Source organism: Mustela erminea, chromosome 4 (assembly GCF_009829155.1).
Source record: "Mustela erminea isolate mMusErm1 chromosome 4, mMusErm1.Pri, whole genome shotgun sequence".
Taxonomy (NCBI): Eukaryota; Metazoa; Chordata; class Mammalia; order Carnivora; family Mustelidae; genus Mustela; species Mustela erminea.
The window spans coordinates 7,569,372-7,592,220 of NC_045617.1; the positions used below are offsets into that span (position 1 = coordinate 7,569,372).

At 43.9% G+C, this 22,849-nt stretch overlaps 1 protein-coding gene across 1 annotated transcript in view; it reads left to right on the forward strand.

Annotated features, from left to right (window-relative positions):
• The first annotated feature begins 1,326 nt into the window (after nt 1–1,326).
• SLC22A2 (solute carrier family 22 member 2) overlaps nt 1,327–22,849 on the forward strand; it is a 29,863-nt gene continuing 8,340 nt past the window's right edge. The window contains exons 1-9 of the mRNA XM_032338550.1: nt 1,327–2,006; nt 3,563–3,666; nt 9,122–9,276; nt 11,396–11,564; nt 16,191–16,305; nt 17,804–17,910; nt 19,302–19,516; nt 20,359–20,467; nt 21,278–21,390. Coding sequence (XP_032194441.1) covers nt 1,596–2,006; nt 3,563–3,666; nt 9,122–9,276; nt 11,396–11,564; nt 16,191–16,305; nt 17,804–17,910; nt 19,302–19,516; nt 20,359–20,467; nt 21,278–21,390 — 1,498 coding nt within the window. The 5' untranslated portion in view covers nt 1,327–1,595. The remainder of the gene's footprint in view (nt 2,007–3,562; nt 3,667–9,121; nt 9,277–11,395; nt 11,565–16,190; nt 16,306–17,803; nt 17,911–19,301; nt 19,517–20,358; nt 20,468–21,277; nt 21,391–22,849) is intronic.

The following is a 22,849-nucleotide window of genomic DNA, read 5'->3' on the forward strand; positions in this document are numbered from 1 at the left end:
CTTTAGTCTATCAACGATTTTTTATTTTTATTTGAAAACTATCTCTACATCTAGGGAGTTCCTCGGGCATGGACCGGAACGTGTTTCAGATTCATGGCCACATGAAGCCACGAGCCTCATCTTGCATAAATGCTTCCGGCACCTGCAATGGCCACAGAATGAGCCACAGCTTTCCAGAAGTCTGGAAATCTCCCGAAGGTGAGATTCCTATTCTCTGCAGCCTACCCCTGGCCTTGGATAGTCACGATACAACCAGAAATGTCATCCATTCTTGTTAGTTTTGTTCTGTTTTCTACTGAATAGTCAGTGGGTATAATTGCTGATGAGCTTTGTCGTTACACCTTTTGTGCCAGAAATATACTCCCCCAAACCCTTGGATCTACAGAGCTTAACCTACTCACCTAGCCAGTGGCAAACTGGGGCCAGCAGAGGTAGTGATCCTCCTGGCCTGATGTCACTCAGCTGAGCGCCCTTGTGAGCCAATGAAGGTGCAACAGACGTTGACCGGGGCCCCACAGGCACCTGCTTCTTGCAGACTTTCAAAGCTGCAGCAGGGAAGAGAATCCTGAGGAGCCACTAATTTGGACGTAGGCTGTCATACCCACTGACTGTTCAACAGAAGAAAAGGAAGAAAGAAAACTGGATTAAATTTCTGGTATTTTAATTGAAGATCTGTTAACAGGCCACTTTCTCTATGGGGCAGCTTCCCTCTATAGTAAGGATCCTTTTGCACTCCAGGAAAGATGGGCGGCTTGTCTTGTGTTTGGATGCACCCAACCCCATTCTAAACCACAGGTAGAAATAGCTAGGACCAAAGAAGAATGAAGATACTCTGGCTGGCTCTCGCACTTGACCCGCAGGCGCAGTGAACATTTTCTTCTTTCCTCACCAGTGGGTCAGGGGACGGACACCTAAGGGTTGAAAAGCAAGAATGCCAGATCGGCATTCTTTAAAATCTTTAACTAAGCAGAATTATAAAATCTGGGGGGAAAAAATCAAAACAGGCAGCCACAGCATGGGATCCCTAGTGTACTCGCTGTTGTTTGTAGAATGAGGCCCGGGGCAGAATTTGCAAACCGCTTTGCAGACAAGAGCTCTGACCCAAGACCATGATTCACATTACACTAGGCAAATGCATGTCCGTTCTCTGTAGCACCTTAGAGAGAAGGTTGGCTGTGTGGGTGAGATACGAATATATTAATTTCCTGGACACTGAGTGGACTAGGGAAAGATTAACAGGTCTGCGATACGTGAGCGTTCTCTGATTTCTCCCCGAGTGATACAGAGGAGGGATTGTTTGTGGTGCAGGTATGAGGTAACACAAATTTGCCAAGAGTGATGTTACAACGAACACAACATCTGGCCTTTTGCTTGCTCGGGGCGTTTCGGGAGAGCAGCAGGACGCACGTCCCCCGGAGGAGGGCATGGTTGGAAATTAGCCTGAGCAAGGAAAGGTCTGGATCAAAGGCTGGGCACTTTCTAAAGTCAGCTCCCTCCCACCATTTGACTCTTGTGCTGAGCTGGCCGCAGCCTGGGTCAGGACACTCGTAGCAGCCCAGGGAAAAGCGTCAGGGCTTCTCCTGTCTCCAGTAATAATGCCAACTGTGGATGACATTCTAGAGCACATCGGGGAATTTAACTTCTTCCAGAAACAGACATTTTTCCTCTTAGCTCTACTCTCTGCAGCGTTCACCCCCATCTACGTGGGCATCGTCTTCCTGGCTTTCACCCCGGATCACCGCTGCCTGAGCCCTGGGGTGGCCGAGCTGAGCCGGCGATGTGGCTGGAGCCTGGCGGAGGAGCTGAACTACACGGTGCCTGGCCCGGGGGCTGCTGGTGAGACCTTCCCCGACCAGTGCCACGGCTATGAAGTGGACTGGAACCGGAGCGGCCTCAGCTGCGTGGACCCGCTGGCCGGCCTGGCTGCCAATAGGAGTCACCTGCCGCTGGGGCCCTGTCGGCACGGCTGGGTGTACGACACGCCCGGCTCATCCATCGTGACCGAGGTAAGCGAGAGCAAGCTTTGCATTAGGAAAAAGCTTTTCTTAAGGAAGAGGCCGGTAGGGCCTGGTTCTTACAATGTCTGGACACGCTCTTTGGACTCAGAGGATCTTATAAAATCCTAGTTTCCAACAAAAACATGCAGCCTCTTATTTACCTGGCCTATAGGTGAGGTAGTTAAATTTCATCAAATTCTGACAATAATGATTCCAGAGCATGCAAGTTTCAGGGGTAAAAAACAAGCAAAAGCAAGCAGAATTCCTGGAAATAATTCCAGGGAAAGGAAAATTATCAAGCCTCCTCTTTTGTTTCTGGAAGCCCTCCATTCTGGCGGCTGTACAAAAGATGGACAGGTGAGCACTCATGGAACTCACCTGAACGTTGCCTCACTGAGACAGGAGATGTTCTTCCCTTGATGGCTGTTTTGCTCTCTTTGATTTGCTGAAAACGTTTGCATAAAACCATCAAGGGCTGCAGCTTTTGCTAAGGCACTAATTCCTTTATTAAAAACTCCAGTTGATATTAGCATCTCATTATGAAGCCTCATTTTAATAAATATAGAGAAAACAGCCAAAAAAGTGGAGGCCTGCTTTTATTGGAGACAAAGCAAAATGGGAGGGTACAATTATTCTAAAAATCCAGAGAAAGCCAGCTGCCTGGCTTAATTTAAAAGGAGCGCTTGGATAATGAGAAGACGTTCTGTTTGAACAGACTTTTAGGCAGAGCAGCTTCTCTTCAGGGGTCCAACAGTTACATGAAACCATAGGCCTGGGTCAGAGATACAACACCGTATAATTTAAAGCAGGGCTTAATCTCATCCCTTCGTGCAGAGATGAGGAAGCTGAGGCCCAGAACAGAGAAAAATTCTGCCCAAGGCCACAGAGTGCGAGCTAGCAGTTCGCTCTAGAAATCGGATCCCTCCACTTCCGGCCCAGCACCTGTTCTTCCTTCAACATTGCCTCTTGTTCCAAATGAGAGCAAATGTAAGAGCCTGAGAAGACGCTTCTGCTTCCCCTGTCATTAAAGAGACAGTGAAGGGAAGCTGAACAGCCCAGCTTCCTCGGGGCAGTCTCTATAGCCTCTGTACACACACACCCATTTGCTTCTGGGTATTCAGGTTAGGAAGGGAAGGTGTGGGGTACCTGGGTGGCTCAGTCGGCTAAGGTCTGGTCAGGAGCCTGGGGTCGTGGGAGGGAACTTGCTTGGGGCTCCCTGCTCAGTGGGGATCCTGCTTGTCCCTCTGCCCCTTCCCCACCTCTCTCTCTCAAATAAATAAATAAAATCTTTTTTAAAAAGAAAGGGAAAGTGGAGTATTCACCTGGTTTCAGCTGATTTAGCCAACAGAATTTGGCTTAACGACACACGTCCAGAGGGAATGCTGGATAAATTGCGGGACAAATCTTCAGATTTGTCTGAAGAAAATTCATATAAGCAAGAGACGAGTTCTTGGCTTTCTGCCATGCCACGCAGCAGGAATATTCAGTGAGTTCTCGGGGCTGAGTTGTATCTAACAGGACTTTGTTTTCTCTGCTGACCCGGGAAACCTCTCACCCCTCTGCAGTTTAACCTAGTGTGTGCCAATTCCTGGATGCTGGACCTGCTTCAGTCGGCTGTGAATGTAGGATTTTTTATCGGTTCTGTGGGTATCGGCTACCTCGCAGACAGGTAGGTGCCCCGCGAAAGTGGTGGAATTTTGAGTCGTCCTCTGGTCTAGAAAGCACTGGGATTCACCTGCCCCTGCTTGAATAGTACCCTTTCCCCAAGCACGAAGACCGCAGTTTCCTGGCCTCGTGTCAGTCATCTTGACAATTCGCAGTTTCTTCTCCTGCTTCCATCAGCACAACCGATGCGAATATTTTCTAATTTCCTGGGGCCATAGAGGACCATTTCTATCTTAGGCAGCAGTTTTTCCTTGTGGGTTATTCAGAGTCCTAGGGTCAGAAGGGAAAGTCATCGATGACTCGATCCTTTTTGTGACTCCCAGTTCATTGGCCTCATCATCATCACCCCCATCTGTGAGCCTGTGGGGTCCCTGAGCTCTCTCTCCACTGCCTGCTGCTTCTACACCCAGAGCCAGTATAGACTCTCCCTGTGGGTGTCCCTGCCTGGCCCTTGGCATTGCAGGAGTCCTGAACTGGGGCCCGGGCTCCAGATGTAATTATAGGTGTGGAACCCAGACACAATCTGGTAAAAGGGAAACTGGGTTCATCTACAGTGACAGATGTAAATATCCACACCCACAACGTCAGTGTCCCTGAAGAAAGATGAGAAAAGACCTCCCTGTGTAGAACATACAGCAAATGGTCCTCTTAGATGTTCTGTGTCTTCAGGGAGCTAGTTTTCAGTGAGTCATGTGAATCCATTTGTGCCTTTATGTCTTACTTTTTCATCACTTTGTAATCCCAGATTAACTGTGCTGAAAGTTCCTTATAACAGGTATCTTTACCAGGTTGATGGCCAATTAGATATTTTGAGGAAAAGGGAAAAGAACAGAAAAATTTGCTTTGTAGTTGATACTTTAGCACTCATAATACTATTTATTGGGTGTTGTCCATGTGCCAGGCACCATGCTCAACTGTTTGGACAGTATCATTTTCTTTAATAACCAGTCACCCAGGAGCTCGTGATATAGAACTATAGAATAAATATATATAGTCTAATATGTTTAATAAATTTATATTTACTACAAGATAAATTTTCATTTATTACAAATATAAATATACATTTAATTCTGAAATAAAAGGCAAATACACTTTATGCTTGTTGCTCTCCCCAACTATATCTGTGGTGCAAATAAACCCAAACCTATGAGCATTATATTAAATGTAAATCGAATATTTTCTTTGACTGCGCTGTATTTTTAGGCTGGAGGAAAACTTGCAAATGAGTTAAAGGTTAATAACAATAGCTTAATCTATCCTCTCCCAGGAGCATCTGCAGTTTCACAACCTGCTCACCTCACCACCCACCTACCACCTCTGTGGCAGCAGGAGGCCGTTGAGGCCACTGGGCCTCAGGGCAGCTCCATCCTTCATGTCCTACATGACACTTCTTTACTTCTTTAACTGTCTGCTTAGCCTTCCTTCAAGGGTTCTTCCTGGGACTTTGTGTGGGAGGCTTGTGAGGTAAAGGGGAAGGTCATTGGTTTTTATTTTTATTGCCCTACAAGTGAGGTCTGTGGTTTGGAGATGACTCTGTAAGTTAGGAGAGCTGCCGGCAAGGGGCAGTCCAGAGTCTGCCTTGCTCCGCAGTGTCTGGCCCGTTGGCTCCTCACCCCCTCTCCTCTCCCGCATTCCCTGCAAGGTGGAGATACTAACACTTAGCTGCCAGGATGGAAGTGAGCAAATAGGTGACTGAGCCTCATGGCTGGTTAAATAAATGAGTTAATTATTCTCATCCCACTCAAGGAGTAGGAGACCGGTTATAATTCCCCACTGACAGTGCATTCTTGCTTTATAAACCTCAGTCAATTATCCACCCTCTTGGATGACCTCATTACTTTGTTCCTATTGTTGAAATATCCTATGCAAAGCTGATGACTCATTATCCTTCCCCAAAAAACAATATCCAAAACTCCGTTTCTTTTTCTTAAATTGTCTGAAGTTTGGGTAGTTGTTGCCTCTTCTTTTCTCTTCTACTCGGGTATGCATGTGAGAGTGGGCAACAAGACAACAGCCAGAGGGAGAAAAAGAAAGATCAAGTTATCTTTTGCATACTTAATGCCTATTTCTGGACAATATTCAGATTTTTTAATTAACATATAATGTATTGTTAGCCCCAGGGGTACAGGTCTGTGAATTGCCAGGTTTACACACTTCACAGCACTCACCATAGCACATACCCTCCCAATGTCCATAACCCCACCTCCCTCCAATATTCAGATTTTATACAAGGGTGCAAGAATCTCATGGAAGCTCATTTTATGCTACAGATTAAACTAATATTAAACAAAAGATTGTCTTTTATTATGTTTTCAAAACATATGAACAGTGATTAAGGTACCTTTAAGAGAAAAACCAGAAGGATATTATGAAAAGGTTGTAAATAAGGATCCTGAGGTTTACACCATGTCAACTTTCTGAAAGTCAGTTTGTAAATAGACTGAAGGAAGAAAGAATGGGAATGTGGTAGAGAATCTGAAAATAAGCCTTTTATAATATATCTCATTGATATCATCATTCAAACTTCCTAAGGAATTTTTTGTAGTATCACCTAACACAAAAAAGTAATCTCTCACAATTCCAGATTTGTTACTCCACTGATCAGGAATTATATGTTCTGTATTTAGTGGCATACCTGTAAAAGTTTAATGCCTGGCCTCCTGAGGGATAAAGCCCTGATGTATAGCACTTGCTGATTTCCATGGTGTATATAATCCCACCATGGTAATTTCTAGCTACCAAATTGAGGTCACTGAACACAGGCTTGGCTAGAAATATGCACCATTTTATAGTATTTCCACTGTACAAATACAACAGACAGAGGTAAATAATCTCATGAGCATAGATAATATTCAAACATGGTAAAATAATTAGGAAGCAATGCTTTTGCATATTTATTACACATGTTTTTAACATAATTTACTTAAGTGCATGATAGAATTTTTAACAATGATTCTGTTTAACAATTAGCTGTCAAGTTTTCTGAAAGCCTAATAACCGGCTATCAAGAGCCAGCACCTTCTGTCTATATTTCATGATGGAACTAGATCGGAGCATAATCAGAGTCCTAGAGGGTCATCATCAAACTTACCCAACTATCTGAAATCTTCCAAAATAAGCTCTCCACCACTGACTATGTGCCAGGCACTGTATTAGGCATCCTGATGTGTTCTATGTCATTTAGGATCCTAACAGCCTTTTATTTTTTATTTATTTACTTACCTTTAATTTAATTTTATTTTTTTTCAGTGTTCTAAGATTCATTGTTTTTCCACCACTAACAGCCTTTTAAAAATGATATTCTTATCCCTAATTTGCAAATGAGGAAATTCAGTGAAATGAAAGTGGTTCCTCCCAATTTTAGTGTGCATATAAACCACTCAGATCTTGTTAGAACTCAGATTCTAATCCAGTGGGTCTAGAATGAGTCCAAGCCTGGGGATGCTGATAAGCCCTGGGCCACACTGAGTAGCAAGTAGCTAATAGACTTATGAAGCCAGCAGTACTGGAATCCACCCCTCTCCCCTGTTTTATCTCTTTGTTTTTCATTTAATCACTTATGTGGTTCTGCTGTGGGGAGAAGAAGTCTTAAAATGAAATCCCAGATCTCCAAATCTTCTTCCAGCCATTCCATATTTTTGTAATAACATTATGTCCTTATTTGGAACATGTCCCCCACTGAAGTTATTTTTCATCATAGATTTGATTTTCTGAAGGTTTCCATGCTCTAAGTTTGTGATGGTAAATATACTCTCTTATCAGCCACAGGATTTTATTCACCTACAGGAGCATGACTAGTATCATATGCCCAAGTCAACTTTGGAAGCTAGAGAGCTAGCCCCTGAGCAAATGTTTATAAACTCCTAAAGGGTAAAGGAAGGGGTCTGGTGGGAGAAGATGAGAAGAAAGGCTAAAATACTTTGTTGAAATGTGACTTGGGAAGTCTAAATTGAAGGCCAAGGAGGCAGGGGTGCCTAGGTGACTCAATCAGTTAAGCTCTAACTCTTGGTTTCAACTCAGGCCATGATCACAGGGTCGTGAGATTGAAACTCACGTTGGGCTCTATGCTCAGGGCAGAGTCTGCTTGTGTCTCTCCCTCTGCTCCTCTCTCTGCTTGCTCTCTCTCTCTCTGTCTCTTAAAAAAAAAAAAATGAAAAAAGGCCAACGATGCAGATGTTTATAGTAAGGAACCATAAACTGAAAATTAAGAAACGAATTGCCAAAACAGGGTCTTAAAAATTTATCAATTTACATTAATTACTCGTGAGACTACGTGATCTCTAAATTTCAGATTTAAAACATTCACATCCCAAATAATTGTTAATGATGTTGTGGATTATATTCACATAGTCAGTTAATATTGAAATGGTCACTAGAACAAAGCTCCCTCCAAGCAGAGCAACTAGTAAAAAATGTTCATCCACCATCAAATGCGCAAAGCAAATGACATAAAATGTGACTCTTCAGTTTGAAGTAGATAAGCAAGGATTAAATAAAACACTGGTTTCTATGAAGAATCTTTGAAATATCCATTAATGGCCAATTAGGCCAATTGGAACAAAACAAGGTGGACATGATGACGATATGAACAAGTTGTCCCAAGTCAAGTTTCAGAGACCCTACTTTACAGATAGAAGGCAGGAAATGGGGGAGACCAAGTGTCTAGTTCTTTACATGTAGTATCTCACTTAATCCTCTTGTCAGCTAAGTCAGATAGGTCTTTACCAGATGAGGAAATGAAATGTTGAGTAATCGGCCGACGTCATAGTAAGTAGTAAAGCCAAGATTCAACCAGATTTCTAAGTTTTCCCCTTCTCTGTGTCCTGGTACACTCTCCAGGTCCCTCAGCTGATGAAACCCAAGTCCCTCTGACTGAAGGTGTGGTGGAAGCTACCTGCTAGGGTACTTCATGACAAAGACCCCCAACTCCCACCTCACAGCTGACATCAGAGACCTCTTCCATGGAGATGGGCAAATACCACAAAGTCCAAAAGCAGTGTTGAAAATGGATGGGGGATTACATTAACCATGGAATTTTCTTTTTCCTCAAGTAAAAACTTCTCTTGGGTGGGCAGTTGGTTGAGACTGTTAGTGCAAAGGCCCAGCTGCTATGATGACGGAAGACCCAGACGGACCCTTAGGGCATTCAGCACTGTGTGGCCTGGAATAATCACCCCCTGCCTGAATACCCTCCACAGTGTGGGACTGAGAAGTTTCGCTAGCCGTGGGCTGAATGGGGCTCGTTGTGAATAGAATTTTCACAGAATGCCCTGGGAAAAGTACTGAAGCGAACTGACCTGAAGTCAGTGATTCTCTTGGTGGGCACCAGTCCGAGCCTCCTGAGTTTGCATAATTCAGAGCTAACCACCCCTTAAGATTTCCATAGCTTCCATGCCATTTTCTACAATCCTCATGAATCTAATCTAATTCTGTGTTCTCTCTCTTTCTCTCCCTTGCAGGTTTGGCCGCAAGCTCTGCCTCTTGGTCACGATCCTCATAAATGCTGCATCTGGAGTTCTCATGGCCATTTCCCCAAACTATACATGGGTGTTAATTTTCCGTTTGATCCAAGGGCTGGTCAGCAAGGCAGGCTGGCTAATAGGCTACATCCAGAGTAAGACTTCCTTGTGGCTGTGGCTGTGGGAACAAAGCCACATTGCTGCGAAAATTCTCAGGAGACAGGAGGGGGCCAAAATGGACCCCGCCTCAAAAAAATGTTGAGAGATTTTTTTTTTTCTGTATCAGAGGATCTCTAAAATCTTTTCAGTCAACTCATTTTGCATTCTTCCTCTAAAGAAAGCAATGAAGGCAGAAATGAGGGTAAACGTCATACCACCCAGAATCTAATATAACTTCTTAGGAAAAGGTTTTCTGTACCCTGGGGTGTTACACAGAAAGAAAATCTAGCCTACTATGCCTGAACATAAAGAAAATTCGCAGTGAGAGTTATGATTTACAAGGGACTTTATTGCTTTGCATAAATGGATTCTAGGAAGTCACTCTTACCTCCAACTATATGCACCATAAGGCATATAAGGGAGAATATGAGCTCTGTGGGGAATCTAAGTTCCCCGGCCACTTGTCTGTCCAGGAAACACACTGTAGCCAGAGTTATACAGGAGCTCCATGGAGTATAGGAGAACATTTGAATCTTAACAGCATAGCATCTTTAAAGCCATATTAAGAAAAATTAGCATCCTAATTAGATCTTGGGAATGAACTCTATCTTTCCCTTGGTAACATTCAAATAGCATATGAAAGGAAATGGATGCTTTGAAATTGAAATCATCACCATCATAAAGGCTTCATTATCCATGAGATCTAGAATAGTGTGCTTAAAATTTTACCTGGTAAAGGTTATCCAGGGAACTCTGTGAAATGCAGAAGAAGGATGCTGGAGGCTATTATGAGCTGTTCGGTAGGCATCTAATCTACATGAGGGCAGCAAAGAAATTAATGTACAGTTATTCAATCAGTAATTTGGTTTTTAGAACACATGATGTGTGGAAATATGTATAAGTTAATTGTATAAATTTCAGCCTTCTGCCCATTAATTTCCCCTCCAGTCCTTCTAAATGTCCTTGAGGTACAACTTGCTGTTTGACCTTCTGCCCCACGACCCTCAGACCTTGTCCGTGAATCCAACCACTTCAAGATATTTCTACTTATTGAGCTCTTACAGACTTTTGTTTAACTCTGTTTTAAATACTTTTTGATCATTTGCAGTATTATATAGAAATATTTTTCAGGTGCATTTCTATATGATTTATAAATAGTTGAAGTCTTTAACTTGATTACTGAATGTTTAAACCCAAAGGTCTGCGGCTCATGGAATACCTGGAATTTAAATTCTAATATGTTTGTGATATAGAAATGACTATCCCGTAAATCCATGTGCTGCGGGCTTCACACATCTGTCAAGGTGCAGTCATGGAATGGGAGAAAGCTGATTATTTTACCACCTGCAGTGGGGTGCTGATAGCTGGTTTTTGGAAAATAAAACCCCTGATTTTTGGTGTTGTCTGATTTCTAAATTGTAAATACCCCCACCATAACCCACTTTAAGACAAAAATGGGCTTAATAACAAAATTGTAAAATTCCTGGAAATTTAAAAATCAGTTCTTGCAAGCCAGTACCAGCTAACCAATCAGTATGGAAAACCACCAGGTTGCCAAGCCATTTACACACATGATCACGATTGCCCAGAGAATATTTAACTCATATAAGAAAATGAGTTATATTGAGATGTTCACCTACATTAAAACCACCTACAGTCTCAAGTCAATGTTGGATCCCTTTATTCAGGTCTTAAACTACCATTGCCTTCTTACTCTAGATCAAAATTTTGCAAATAAAAACAACTGGATTACTTTTTTAAAAAAGGCAAAGACAATTCAAAAAAAAAATAAAGACAACTTTGGATTGCTTCAGAAAAATTTTCTGCATGTATCCAAAATCAGTTGCATTTGCCCTTGAAATTATTCTCTAAATCCAACATTTTGCTCACACCGGCAATCCTCTCACCCTACCCAATGTGGAATTACAAGACCTTATATTAATTGACGTGACAGCAGTAATAGAACCCAAAGAACGTTTAAATTTTTGGAAAGTTGTTTTAAAAAATTCTAGAATTTGGTCTCTTTTTTGAGGTTGTCATGCTAGTCTCCCCAAGGTTGGACAGCCAACTCATTGCCATACCGACTTGCATTGACCATCTGGGCTCTCTCTGCAGTTACAGAATTTGTCGGGCTGAGCTATCGGAGAACAGTGGGCATTGTTTACCAAGCGGCCTTCACCGTTGGGCTCCTGGTGCTGGCTGGCGTGGCTTACGTGCTTCCGCACTGGAGGTGGCTGCAGCTCACGGTTACTCTGCCCAACGTCTGCTTTGTGCTCTATTACTGGTAAGCGCACTTGGAACAAAAAAAGGAAATAACTTGAACTATTTCATTTACTGAGAAGGCTGCTTCCCTTAATTCACACCATCCTTCCAAATTCCAAGGTGTCCTTCACTCTTTCATGAAAAGCCCAAGTCCATGTTTCAGGGATATAAAAAAAACAATAACAAAACCACAAACGCCAATGGATCTCCCTCTCTGGAAATTGAATGTCCTTTTACTCTGAGCTTAAGAGTTTTAGATTTGAATCTTTTCACATTATTTATGTGGTGTGTATTTTATTTTTTTAAAGATTTACTTATTCACTTTTGAGAGAGAGAGAGTACACATGGGGTAGGGAAGGGACAGAATGGGAGGGAGAGAGAGAATCTCAAACAGACTTCTCGCTGGGCTCAGAGCCCAGTGCAGGGCTGGATTTCATGACCCTGAGGTCACGACCTGAGCCGAAATCAAAAGTCGGACACTTAACCGACTGAGCCACCAAGGTGCCCCAATTTGTGTGGTGTTTCAGTTAACTACTAGTGACTGTGATGCCCTTGACAGAGATTGACAGTATTAGTATTCTTATTCTGTCCCAGGGGAGACGTTAGTGTAAGAGAAGATGGAGTGTGGCACTGTGTCACCTCTTCTCTACATCCCTGCCCAAGGCAGACATCACCAATCAATCCCAGTCCCAATCCCACATCAGGCCAATATGGCACCCCAGACAGACCATGCCAATCAGAGTCACCAAGGCATGTGAAATACATTTGTCACCCCTGCTGAGGGACATTGGAAGCAATGGAAACAGCAAAAACTATCAGAAATCCCTAATGCGAGGTTACCTGAAATAAAGCAAGATGGATACTGGGTTATCAAGCAAATCCCTCTCCCTTGCAGCAAACTACTTTCTGGATGTATCCACCTGTTCTTCCATAGTCGTCTTGTCAAGAATTAAGTACTTCAACCCTTCCCAGGAAGCCTGTCTCCTCCAAAAGTTGGTCAAACTCTGAGACCAACACTAACCCCCCCCCTCCCATATCCATTCTTCCTCATTTATGGCTCCGAACCCACCCTGCAATGGATTCTTTCTGGTCTCTTAGACATTTGCTCTTCCATCCTCCAATCCATGTTTCATGCTGCATTTCCAAAATCCAGATCCACCATGTTCCTCTCCTGCCCTCAAAGTCTTTCAACAGTTTTGTTTCCCTGATGCTTTAGCACAACAGAAAAGACACACCCATTATCTAAGTTCTGACCACCTCTGGAGCCTTCCTTCTTACCATTTTTACTCAACAGAATCAAATTTAATTTACTTACAAGTCGGCAACCTCCACGATGCAACCACATTATTAAAAGATCACTGGCGATGTAGAGTAGAAAACAGGTGTTTGCAGGGAAGAGTGGGGATAAAGAGATTAGGTAAGGGACTATTGCCATAATCCTTGCAAAAGAGGACAGGCCCTGAATTAATGCGAGTGAAGGACACTGTCAATACATTTCATCAGGTAGCAATGACAGAGCTTGGTGGAGACTGAATGTGAGGATTTAGAGAGAGGAGGCGCCTTGAGGGTGGAGCAGAGGCTTGTGTGTCTGTATGTGCTGGGGGCACCATTCAGAGATGAGGAACACAGGAGGAGGAGTGGGTTTGGAAGGTGGGATGATGGGGCAAACTTGGGATATGCCGGATTGGAAATATGGAAAGGATATGAATGTGCGTGTAGCCAGGCACGGTTGAACTTAAAGATCAGGAATTCAAGTAAAATTCCCGACTTTGTTGTAGATACAGGATGGAGGCAATCACTCAGAGACAGTGAGCAGAGTCAGGAGAGGAAGGGAATGGGGTAGATCATGAAAAAAACGCCAAATCCTGAAAGCCTCGCTGAGGAGCCAGGACAGAAGAAGGCAGAGGTGTGGGGGGTTACCATGATGAGAAGGGAGGAGATACGGGGCAGAGGGGATGTGGCAGTCACCAGAGGAGGGACTCCTCGAAGGCTGGCCTTAATCAGGCTGCCCAGGTGGGGCTCCTGTCCCTTGCCCAATGACCTTACATACACATCTCTGTAACCCTCATGTCTTACTGCTTTTTGGGAATCCACTGTTCACTTGATATTGAGAGACTTGTCTGTCTGTCCCAGTAGGCTGTCAGCTATCAGAGGGAAGGTAACATTAGGGGCCCTCTGGCTCAGTTTCCTGTCCAGGGCCAGAGCCCCATAGCCATGCCCCCAGCAGATGATTATTCACCCTCTACTTGGGCACTATTATGGCTAACTCCTACTTCATCTTCAAGCAAGCCACTTTACTGTAGAACCCAAAGCTCATGTTCCAGAGACTTCTTTTTGAGACAGAAGTTACATTCCCAGAAACTGTACCCAGAGCTACAAATTTTTCACTTAGAGCTTCAAAAAAAGTCATTTCTACTCTCCCAGGAAGTTCTTGAACAATCTGGATATGCCTCTAAGAGTCCACCCAGACTTTCCCCCTGTGGATTGGCCATTTATGGTTCCTGTCTTCTCTGATCTGGTTCCCAAGTCTTTCACCTCCTTGGCCCTTCAGCTCATGCAACAAAGGGCTGAACTGACTCTGCTTCCTGAGGTGTGGGTGACTGGGCTGAACCCGTGCACCAAATGTGATCTAGGAAATTTACGCTATGGTGTTACAACAGAAAGGATGTGCTCTGTGAGTTGTGAACTGATTGTGGCTGAGCTCACCACAATTCCATTCCTAATGTCAAGTCTTAATCAGTTGTATTGATTCCTGTCTCCATTGCACTCCCACAAACTTCCATCCTGAGTTCCCTTAAGCCCCATCTCTCAGAGCAGCTGTTCCAAGAGTGCTCTCCAAACACAGATCCAAGCGGCTAGCATCCTGCTCAAGGAGATACAGGGATTCCCTGTCTGGCCAGATCCACCAGCTTGCCTCAAACTCTTACCCCCTTTCTTTGAGAAATCAGCTCTCAGAATAATAGATGTAAAGCAAATACTTGCTTTCCCCCAGAATGGAACTGCATGCTTCCACCTGCACCCCTGCCCCCCAGCTGTCACCTCTCAGCACTTGCCAAGCTCTAGCGAAGCCAACCTACTTCTCCTCCCTCTAGCACCGGGCTGGGTGGATATTCAGTTGACTTCTGCTTTGCAGAGTCCAACTGGGAACTCTCTGAAGAGGGGACCTGCAAGGTTCCTGTACAAGGCTGATTAGAAGTCAGCAGGTGAAGACGGAAAAACCCACATACTACAACCCCACCCCGCTGAGTAGGGAGCCTGATGTGGGGCTTAATCCCAGGACTCTGGGATCATGACTTGAGTTAAAAGCAGATGCCCAACTGACTGAGGCACCCAAGCACCCTCTGCAATATTGTGTTATTAACTATAGTCGCCATGCTATACATTATATCCTTAGGACTTATTTATTTTGTAACTGGAAGTTTGTGCTTTTTGACCCCTCCACCCATTTTGTCCACCTCCTCCCCTAACAACCACTAATTTGTTCCCTGTATCTATGAGCTTTGTTTGCTTTAGGTTCAGTGTATAAGTGAGATCTTACAGTATTTGTCTTTCTCTGACTTATACACTTAGCAAAATACTCTATAGGCCCACCCATGTTGTCACAGATGGTAAGACATCATTCTTTTATACGGCTGAATAATATTCCATTATGTGTGTGTGTGTGTGTGTGTGTGTGTGTGTGTGTGTGTGCGTGTGTGTGTGTGTGTATAGTTGTTTCCCTTAGGCTGTTTACCCTTAGGTTGTTTCCATGACTTGGCTCTTATAAATAATGCTGCAAGAAACACAGGGGTGTGTATACCTTTTTGAATCAAGTAGTTCCATGTCCTTCTAATAAATACCCAGAAGTGGAACGGTTGGGTCACATGGTAACTCTATTTTTAATCTTTTGAGGATCCTCCACACTGTTTCCCTCAGTGGCTGCCCCAGTTTGCATTCCCACCAGTGGTGTGTAAGCATTTCCCTTTCTTCACACCTTTGTCAGCTTTTGTTATTTCTTGTCTTTTTTATTCTAGCTGTTCTAAGAGATGTGAAGTAACATCTCCTTGTGGTTTCAATTTGTATTTCCCTGGTGATGAGTGATGTTGAATGTCTTCTCCCGCACCTGTTGGCCATCTGAATGTCTTCTCTGGAAAAATGTGTATTAGGATCCTCTGCCCATTTTTTTTAAAGATTTTATTTATGTGTTTATTTGTCAGAAAGAGAGAGACGCAGGCAGAGGGGGAGAGAGAAGCAGGCTCTTTGCTGAGCAGAGAGCCCGATGCGGGACTCTATCCTGGGACCCTGGGATCACGACCTGAGCTGAAGGCAGCAGCCTAACCCACTGAGCCACCCAGGTGTCCCTCCTCTGCCCATTTTTAAATCAGATTTTTTTTTTTTTTTTTTTTTTGCTATTGAGTTGTATGAGTTCTTGGTATATTTTGAATATTCACTCCTTACCTGATATATGATTTATAAATGTTTTCTCTCATCCAGTAGACTGCGTTCTCATTTTGTTGCTCTCCTTTGCTGGGCAGCTCCCGCACAATTTTATCTCCTTTGTAGACCCAACCGAACCTCACTGTGTAAGATCTCTCACAGGGACAGAAGCTCAGGAAGACCCCTACATCCCATACTGAACAGCACTGATAACACTTGTGCTAAACCTTAGGTGCATCCCTGAGTCTCCAAGGTGGCTGATCGCCCAGAACAAAAGTGCTAAAGCCATGAGGGTCATGAAGTACATCGCAAAGAAAAATGGAAAACCTCTGCCTGCCTCCCTTCAGGTGAGCAAGCAGCTGAACTCTCAGATCAAGGAACAGTGACAGGAGGGTCTGAGAAAGCCATTCTCAGTGGGGAGTTACAGAAGGGGCTCACCACAGGTAACAGGGTAGTTCTGTTGTACTAGGCTTCATGGTTCCTGGTCAAAAATTCTAAATCAATCAAAAACATAAAACTAAAAGGAAAGTAAAAATCACTTAAAGGCAAATGAGAAGCTTCTATTGTGTGCAGCCCAAGGCTGTGGGGTCACTGGTACCCAGGTACCCCGTGTCTTTCCTCCCCTGGGTATTCATTGACATGCTCAGGGAGGGGGCTCTTTCCAGGAGGGAAGAGTCTTCAGACAGAAATAATTTCTTGGAATTTTAAATATTTTTGATAGAAACTTGCCGCAGAATGTTCTGAGCAGTCTCCTGCCTTCTGAAATAAAACATATCACGGGGATGTCCGTCCATTTTCTCCACGTTTCGTGGTTTTGCCTTTGGAAGACCTCATCATCTTTAGCTGAAGCCTTTTGATCCAACAGGGGCTGGGAAAGTGAAAATCAAGCTGATTAGAAAACCCCATCAAAGTAAGAGTAATCGTCTCTGTGCCAGGAGCTAAGCTAGGTTACCTGTAAGCATTTATGATTTTCATGACTTCAGAGTGAGTATTTGGGGACTCAAAGCCCCCCCTTTTTTTAAAACTTCCTCTTCAGTTTCTGGGTGATTGGGCAGATCCTCTTTACCCTGGATGACCAGCATATCCCTGATTCTTAAGTTTTAGATCCTTTCAGAAATCGGTCAGGGACTAAAGCACGTGTGAATCACTGTCTGGCCAACGTGCAGAGTTCATTCACATGAGCGTCGTGAGTCTGCTGAACGTTCTTGCCCCGCTCCTCAGACTTGCAGAGCCCCCCCAACCACCACCACACCCATGTTGCTGTAGCAAGGAGTGGTTTTCGCAAAGGTTTGCTTCCCGAACCCTGGAGATTGAATCTCAACTCCACCACCTACTGTTTTCTTACAGCACAGGGCTTCTCAAACTTTAATTAATATTTGTGCACAGGATGCCCCTGGGGACCTTGCAGAAATGCAGAGTGTTCAGCCTGTCTGGACAGGTGCCCCGGGTCTTTCATTCCAACAAGTTCTAGGTGATACGGAGATGCTTTGAATGCCAAGGTCCTGGAGGAGAGCCTCCTGGTCCAACAAAGAGCATGCCCAGTGCCATCAGCCCTCAGGACCCCTGAGCCGGGCTTCCTTCTGCTCCCTTGTGCTTGACCAGTGCTGCTAGACATACACACATGAGTGTCCTAACTCCCCCTAGCCTAGCTTCCCCTTCTCTGGAAGGGGGTAAAAAAAAGATAGAAATGAACTTCCAGGATAGCCAAGGTTAAATGAGCTAGTAGTGTGAAAGGCTCATTAGAAACCCTTAGCAGGTGTCAGGCAGGTACTGTCGTGATTCCCTGTCTTACCCAGGGACACCGTCTTTCACCACACAAAGCTGTTCCTGCTGTTTTTATCCTAGAGCCTCAGACCTGATGAGGAAGTTGACAAGAAGCTGAATCCTTCATTTCTTGACTTGGTCAGAACCCCTCAGATAAGGAAACATACTTTGATCTTGATGTACAACTGGTAAGGAAAATTTTTTACTTTAAAATCCCTTTCTTTCTTTCTTTCTTTCTTTCTTTCTTTCTTTCTTTCTTTCTTTTTTAATTTTAAATCCCTATCATCCACATTAGGGGAGGAGCAAAGAAAGCACTGTCACACAGCCTAGATCCAGTACAAGTATGGATAGTGGACAGCAAGGGATCTCGTTTATAGCCACATTTTCTGCTACCACTTTTTGAGATAGGCGTTTGAAATCAGCTTACAGTCTCAAAGCATAGATAAGTATGTTCTCAACCTTGGCATTGCTTTATAATCTCCTGCGAGATTATAAAATACCAACGCCTGAACCCCCACCCCGGCCCCAGAAAATACTGATTGAATTGGTCAAGAGAAGGGTCTAGGCACCAATATTTTGACATTCTCCAGGTGAGTCTGATATAGAGCCCAACCTGAGAACTACTGGTTCTATACCTATAATGAGTATAGATCTCTCCTTATTGCACAGGGCTAGCAAGGAAAGGGTCTTTTCCCTTTCTTGTCTATTGGAGAAAGAAGTGAACTTATGAAGGAGAAAAAACCACAAGGAATAATCCACGAGCTCTACAGTCCAGTGGTGATGCGGGATCATTTCTGCTATCTGCAGGCGGTTCCTAGAGCTGTGAGCCGTTCACTCACACCAAGCCTTCCTCAGTGTAGCTCGCTTTCTTTTTAGTGTGTCCCAGGATTCATGCTGGCCACAAGAAGATTTGGAATCACAGACAGAAGCAAGGCTCCTCAGGAAGTCACTTAGCAACCTTATCAATACTGCCTTTAAAATACAGCCAGGAAATTTGGCTTTGTACCCTTCTTTCCTTTTCTGGATAGTTGTGACTCTTGCCCAGCATCCTCTTATTTGTCATTATAGATAATGAACACTTCCAGTCAACAAAACACAACCAAAAACCACCGTCAAAATGCTATGTATTGTGTTAGAGGAGAAATCAGCAAGAAGGGACGTTGTACCCATTTGGGGATTTGGTACCCGTTTGGGTCTCGGACTTCCTAATATTTGAATTAAGTGGCCCATCCCTTTGATCCCAGTTCCATTAGAAGACCACCAAGAAAGAAATAATTAACAACCACTAATAACCTGAGACAGTTTTACCAACTAAGTCACTTTAGAAAGACATGTCTTCCTACTTTTCAATTTGGCCAGGGAGTGCTATCTTGATTGCTTCTCCTCTCCCTGTTCTGGGGACCCAGTCAGCCACTGTGGTGGGCCAGATCAGGTAAAAGCAGTAGGATGAAGGGAAGAGCAATAAGAAGATGACACAGAAAGGTGATCCACAATCAACTCTTCTTTTTCCAGAAGCCTCTCCTTTTTGATGACTTGCTTCTGGAGCTTGGCTTGACCTGAGCTTCTCCTCTTTGCTCAGGTTCACGAGCTCTGTTCTCTACCAAGGCCTCATAATGCACATGGGCCTTGCAGGGAGCAACATCTACTTGGACTTCTTCTTCTCTGCCTTGGTGGAATTCCCAGCCGCCCTCATCATCATCCTCACCATTGATCGTATAGGTCGTCGGTATCCATGGGCTGCATCAAATATGGTGGCCGGGGCAGCCTGTCTCGCCTCAGTTTTCATCCCTGATGGTAAGTGTCAAGCCACGATGGTGTCTTGTGTTCCAAGACCCCAAGAAGAGGGGATGTCACAACCTTCTGATAGTAAGATGATATAATTCATCCTCCAAGTCAATTTGGAAAGAATGAACACAGTATCTGGGACCTTCCTGAGCAAACTCATATGGTCACCCTGTCTTTAAGAACAATTATACCTAACATTTGCCTGCTGTGATATAATCACGATTGTTCTCTAATGTGCTATAACAAGAGACTAAGAGGACACATGCTGTAGGCCATTGATCTGGCTCAGAGCAGAGAGCATAGGCTTTGGGGTAGAGCAGGCCCAGGCTTAAAGTCTTATACCCACATTTCCCAGATACTATTTAAGTAACCCCCCTTGAGCTCCCTGCACCATCCTGCAGAACAAATAAGAAAGTTTAAGGATGCACAATTATTCAGTTCCTTTCTTCCCTTTTCAAATGCCTTCTCAATTAGGAGAAGCAAAAACCTGTACAACTGAATCCTATTGGCAACATGGAGCTTTCTTTGAGCACTGTAGTTATTAGCATTTATTTAAAATATGCCCATATTTTGCTGTTTTGGGGGGATGGCCTGTATAAATTAGAGTTGGTGCTTTGTAAACTGGCATAATCCAGTTGTCATTAATGACTGAGGTCTAAAGGGAGTGTTAGAATCTTGTCCAAGGTTCCAACTATCAGAGATGGGAAATTTTGCTCAAAAGTCTTGATTTTAGAGAAGAAGAATATTGCATTCTCATCCCATTCTGGAATGTGGACTCTCCCATCCGGAGCACTGTTTGCAGACCAGGGATTGTGTACGATGTGTGTGATTGGTGCATTTTTGCCCTTCAGATCTCCATTGGCTAAGAGTTACAGTTGCGTGTTTGGGTAGAATGGGGATTACAATGGCCTTCGAAATGGTCTGCCTGGTCAATGCAGAGCTTTACCCCACGTTCATCAGGTGAGCACATTTTCCTCAACATGAAGATGGGTGGGGTGTTGGCTTATGGGCTAGAACTACAAGTGCCAGCAGATGGCACCTTCTTTTTCAAAACACAGGGCAAAAAAAACTGAAAACCAAAACAAACCACAGGGCGAGAGAGGGTAAGAACATTTAAAGGCAGTAGCCAGACCACATCTCACAGTTACAGGGTAGGGTCAAATACAGTTACTGTGTAGTGAGAATAGAAGATACTGGTTTCAAGAGAGGGATTACCAAATGGCCATAGGCAATAGTGATCAGAAACAGCACAAACAAGGGTCCCTGGGTGGCACAGTAGGTTAAGTGTCTGCCTTTGCCTCAGGTCATGATCCCAGGGTCCTGGGATCGAGCCCCACATCAGGTTCCCTGATCAGCAGGGAGCTTGCTTCTCCCTCTCCCTTGGGTTCTCACTCTCTCCAGCTCATTCTGTCTCTCCAACTCACTCTTTCTCAAAAAAAATTTTTTTTTTAAAAAAAGGAAGAAAAGAAAAGAAATAAAACAGTATGAACAGGACCATAGAACAGTACAGGGAAGACAGATGACCAAAGTAAAAAGTGAAAAATACTCCCCCCATTAAAAATCTTCAAAAAAGGCTAATATAAAAGTAGTACAACAGAATATGAGTGGAATTATGAATCATGCACCGTTTATGTGTGTTGAAAACAAGGTGAGCACCATTTTTTCAGTGCACGGCACTTTAGCGATTTGAGGAGGATTTATTTGGGGATGGGGTGGGAATAAGTACTCTATGGTAGAAGCTGGAAACTAGATCAGCTCCCTGTATTTCAGGAATCTGGGTGTCCTTGTCTGTTCCTCCATGTGTGACATCGGTGGCATCATCACACCTTTCCTGGTCTACCGGCTCACTGATGTCTGGCATGAGCTCCCGCTGGTGGTTTTTGGTGAGAAATCCTCAGACATATCTTTAAATGAAAACCTATTTTTCTAGGGACCTCCATTGTTCCATCTCAAAATAGGTATCAATGCCAGTATTATAACTGGCATTCAGTTATAATAATTAGGACTTCTCTCAGTGTTAGTAATAGCATAGGTGATACTATTGGTGCCTACTAAGACTCAAGTATGGGAACCACTAGGACTCCCAGCCTCAGTGATACAAAGTTCAAGAAGGAGTGAGGTGGAAAGCTGTTTGTCTGAAGAACACCCTTAACTCTTTACTCACTGATTTCTACCCCTGCTTGAGTCTCTTTGTCACAGAGCTCACTTTTTCTGCCTCCTTTATGGCCAAACATGGAAAATACAAAACTTTCCACTTCATTACTTCAACAAAAAGTGGTTAAAAGCCAGGGGGTTTTGAAAGACCACAATTAAGGAAATGCATCAGCATCACTGCAAACCTGTGTTGGTGTTGGGTGCCCCTTCCCCAAATCCCTTGGGCAATTAGATTTAAGGAGGATTGGCACAGCCCTTTCCTCCAGCCCTGAAGGAATGTACCAGGGCGGAGCCCTCCCTCTCCCCTCACTGCCCAACCTGCAGCATGGACGGTGACAGGGACAAACCTAACTATCAGCAATTAACATGCAGAGGCCAATGTTGAACATGACATCTATAGACTGTGGAAGGTGTCTGGGAATCATGGACACTCCCATTTGTTCATGTCCATTCTTTTCCCCATAGCTGTGGACAATGGGACAGACCTTCCCTGGGGGCCACACAGAGGGGTGCAAGGGGGTGTCCAGAATCATGCACACAGCATTCGCCTCCTTGAGCTAGCCAGAAGGCCTCAACACACCCAGCTCAGCCTTCTTTTAGACCCACTGAAAGTGGGTCTAAACAGACATGAACAGTTTTCCTCAACCCTCACTTAATTTGGGGGGAGGGAAGACAAGATGCTCTGCACACTGGGGGCACTTCCAGCTGGCTTTTCTCCTAATGCCACGCATTGGTCACACACAAGTACCTCTGCTCATTCCTCTTCTCAAGGGATGTGTGAGGGAGAAATTTTCCACTGCTGTAGATGTGAAAGCAATCTGAAAAACAATCTGAGGGTTTTGAAGGGGCGGGGGGTGGGAGGTTGGGGGAACCAGGTGGTGGGTATTGGAGAGGGCACAGATTGCATGGAGCACTGGGTGTGGTGAAAAAACAATGAATACCATTACACTGAAAAGAAATTAAAAAATAAAATAAAATTTAAATTAAAAAAAATTAAAATTAAAAAATTTTAAAAAGAAATACCCTGGTTAATGAGGCTTATCTTTGCAAATATAAAAAGCTAAAGAGATGATCATTTGATTAATCTATTATATATTCTCTTCCTAATTCACTCACTGCAGAGAATCAAAGCCAGCAAATACGTGTAAAATTTGCACAAGTTACAGCCAAGTGAATCTTTACATGTTT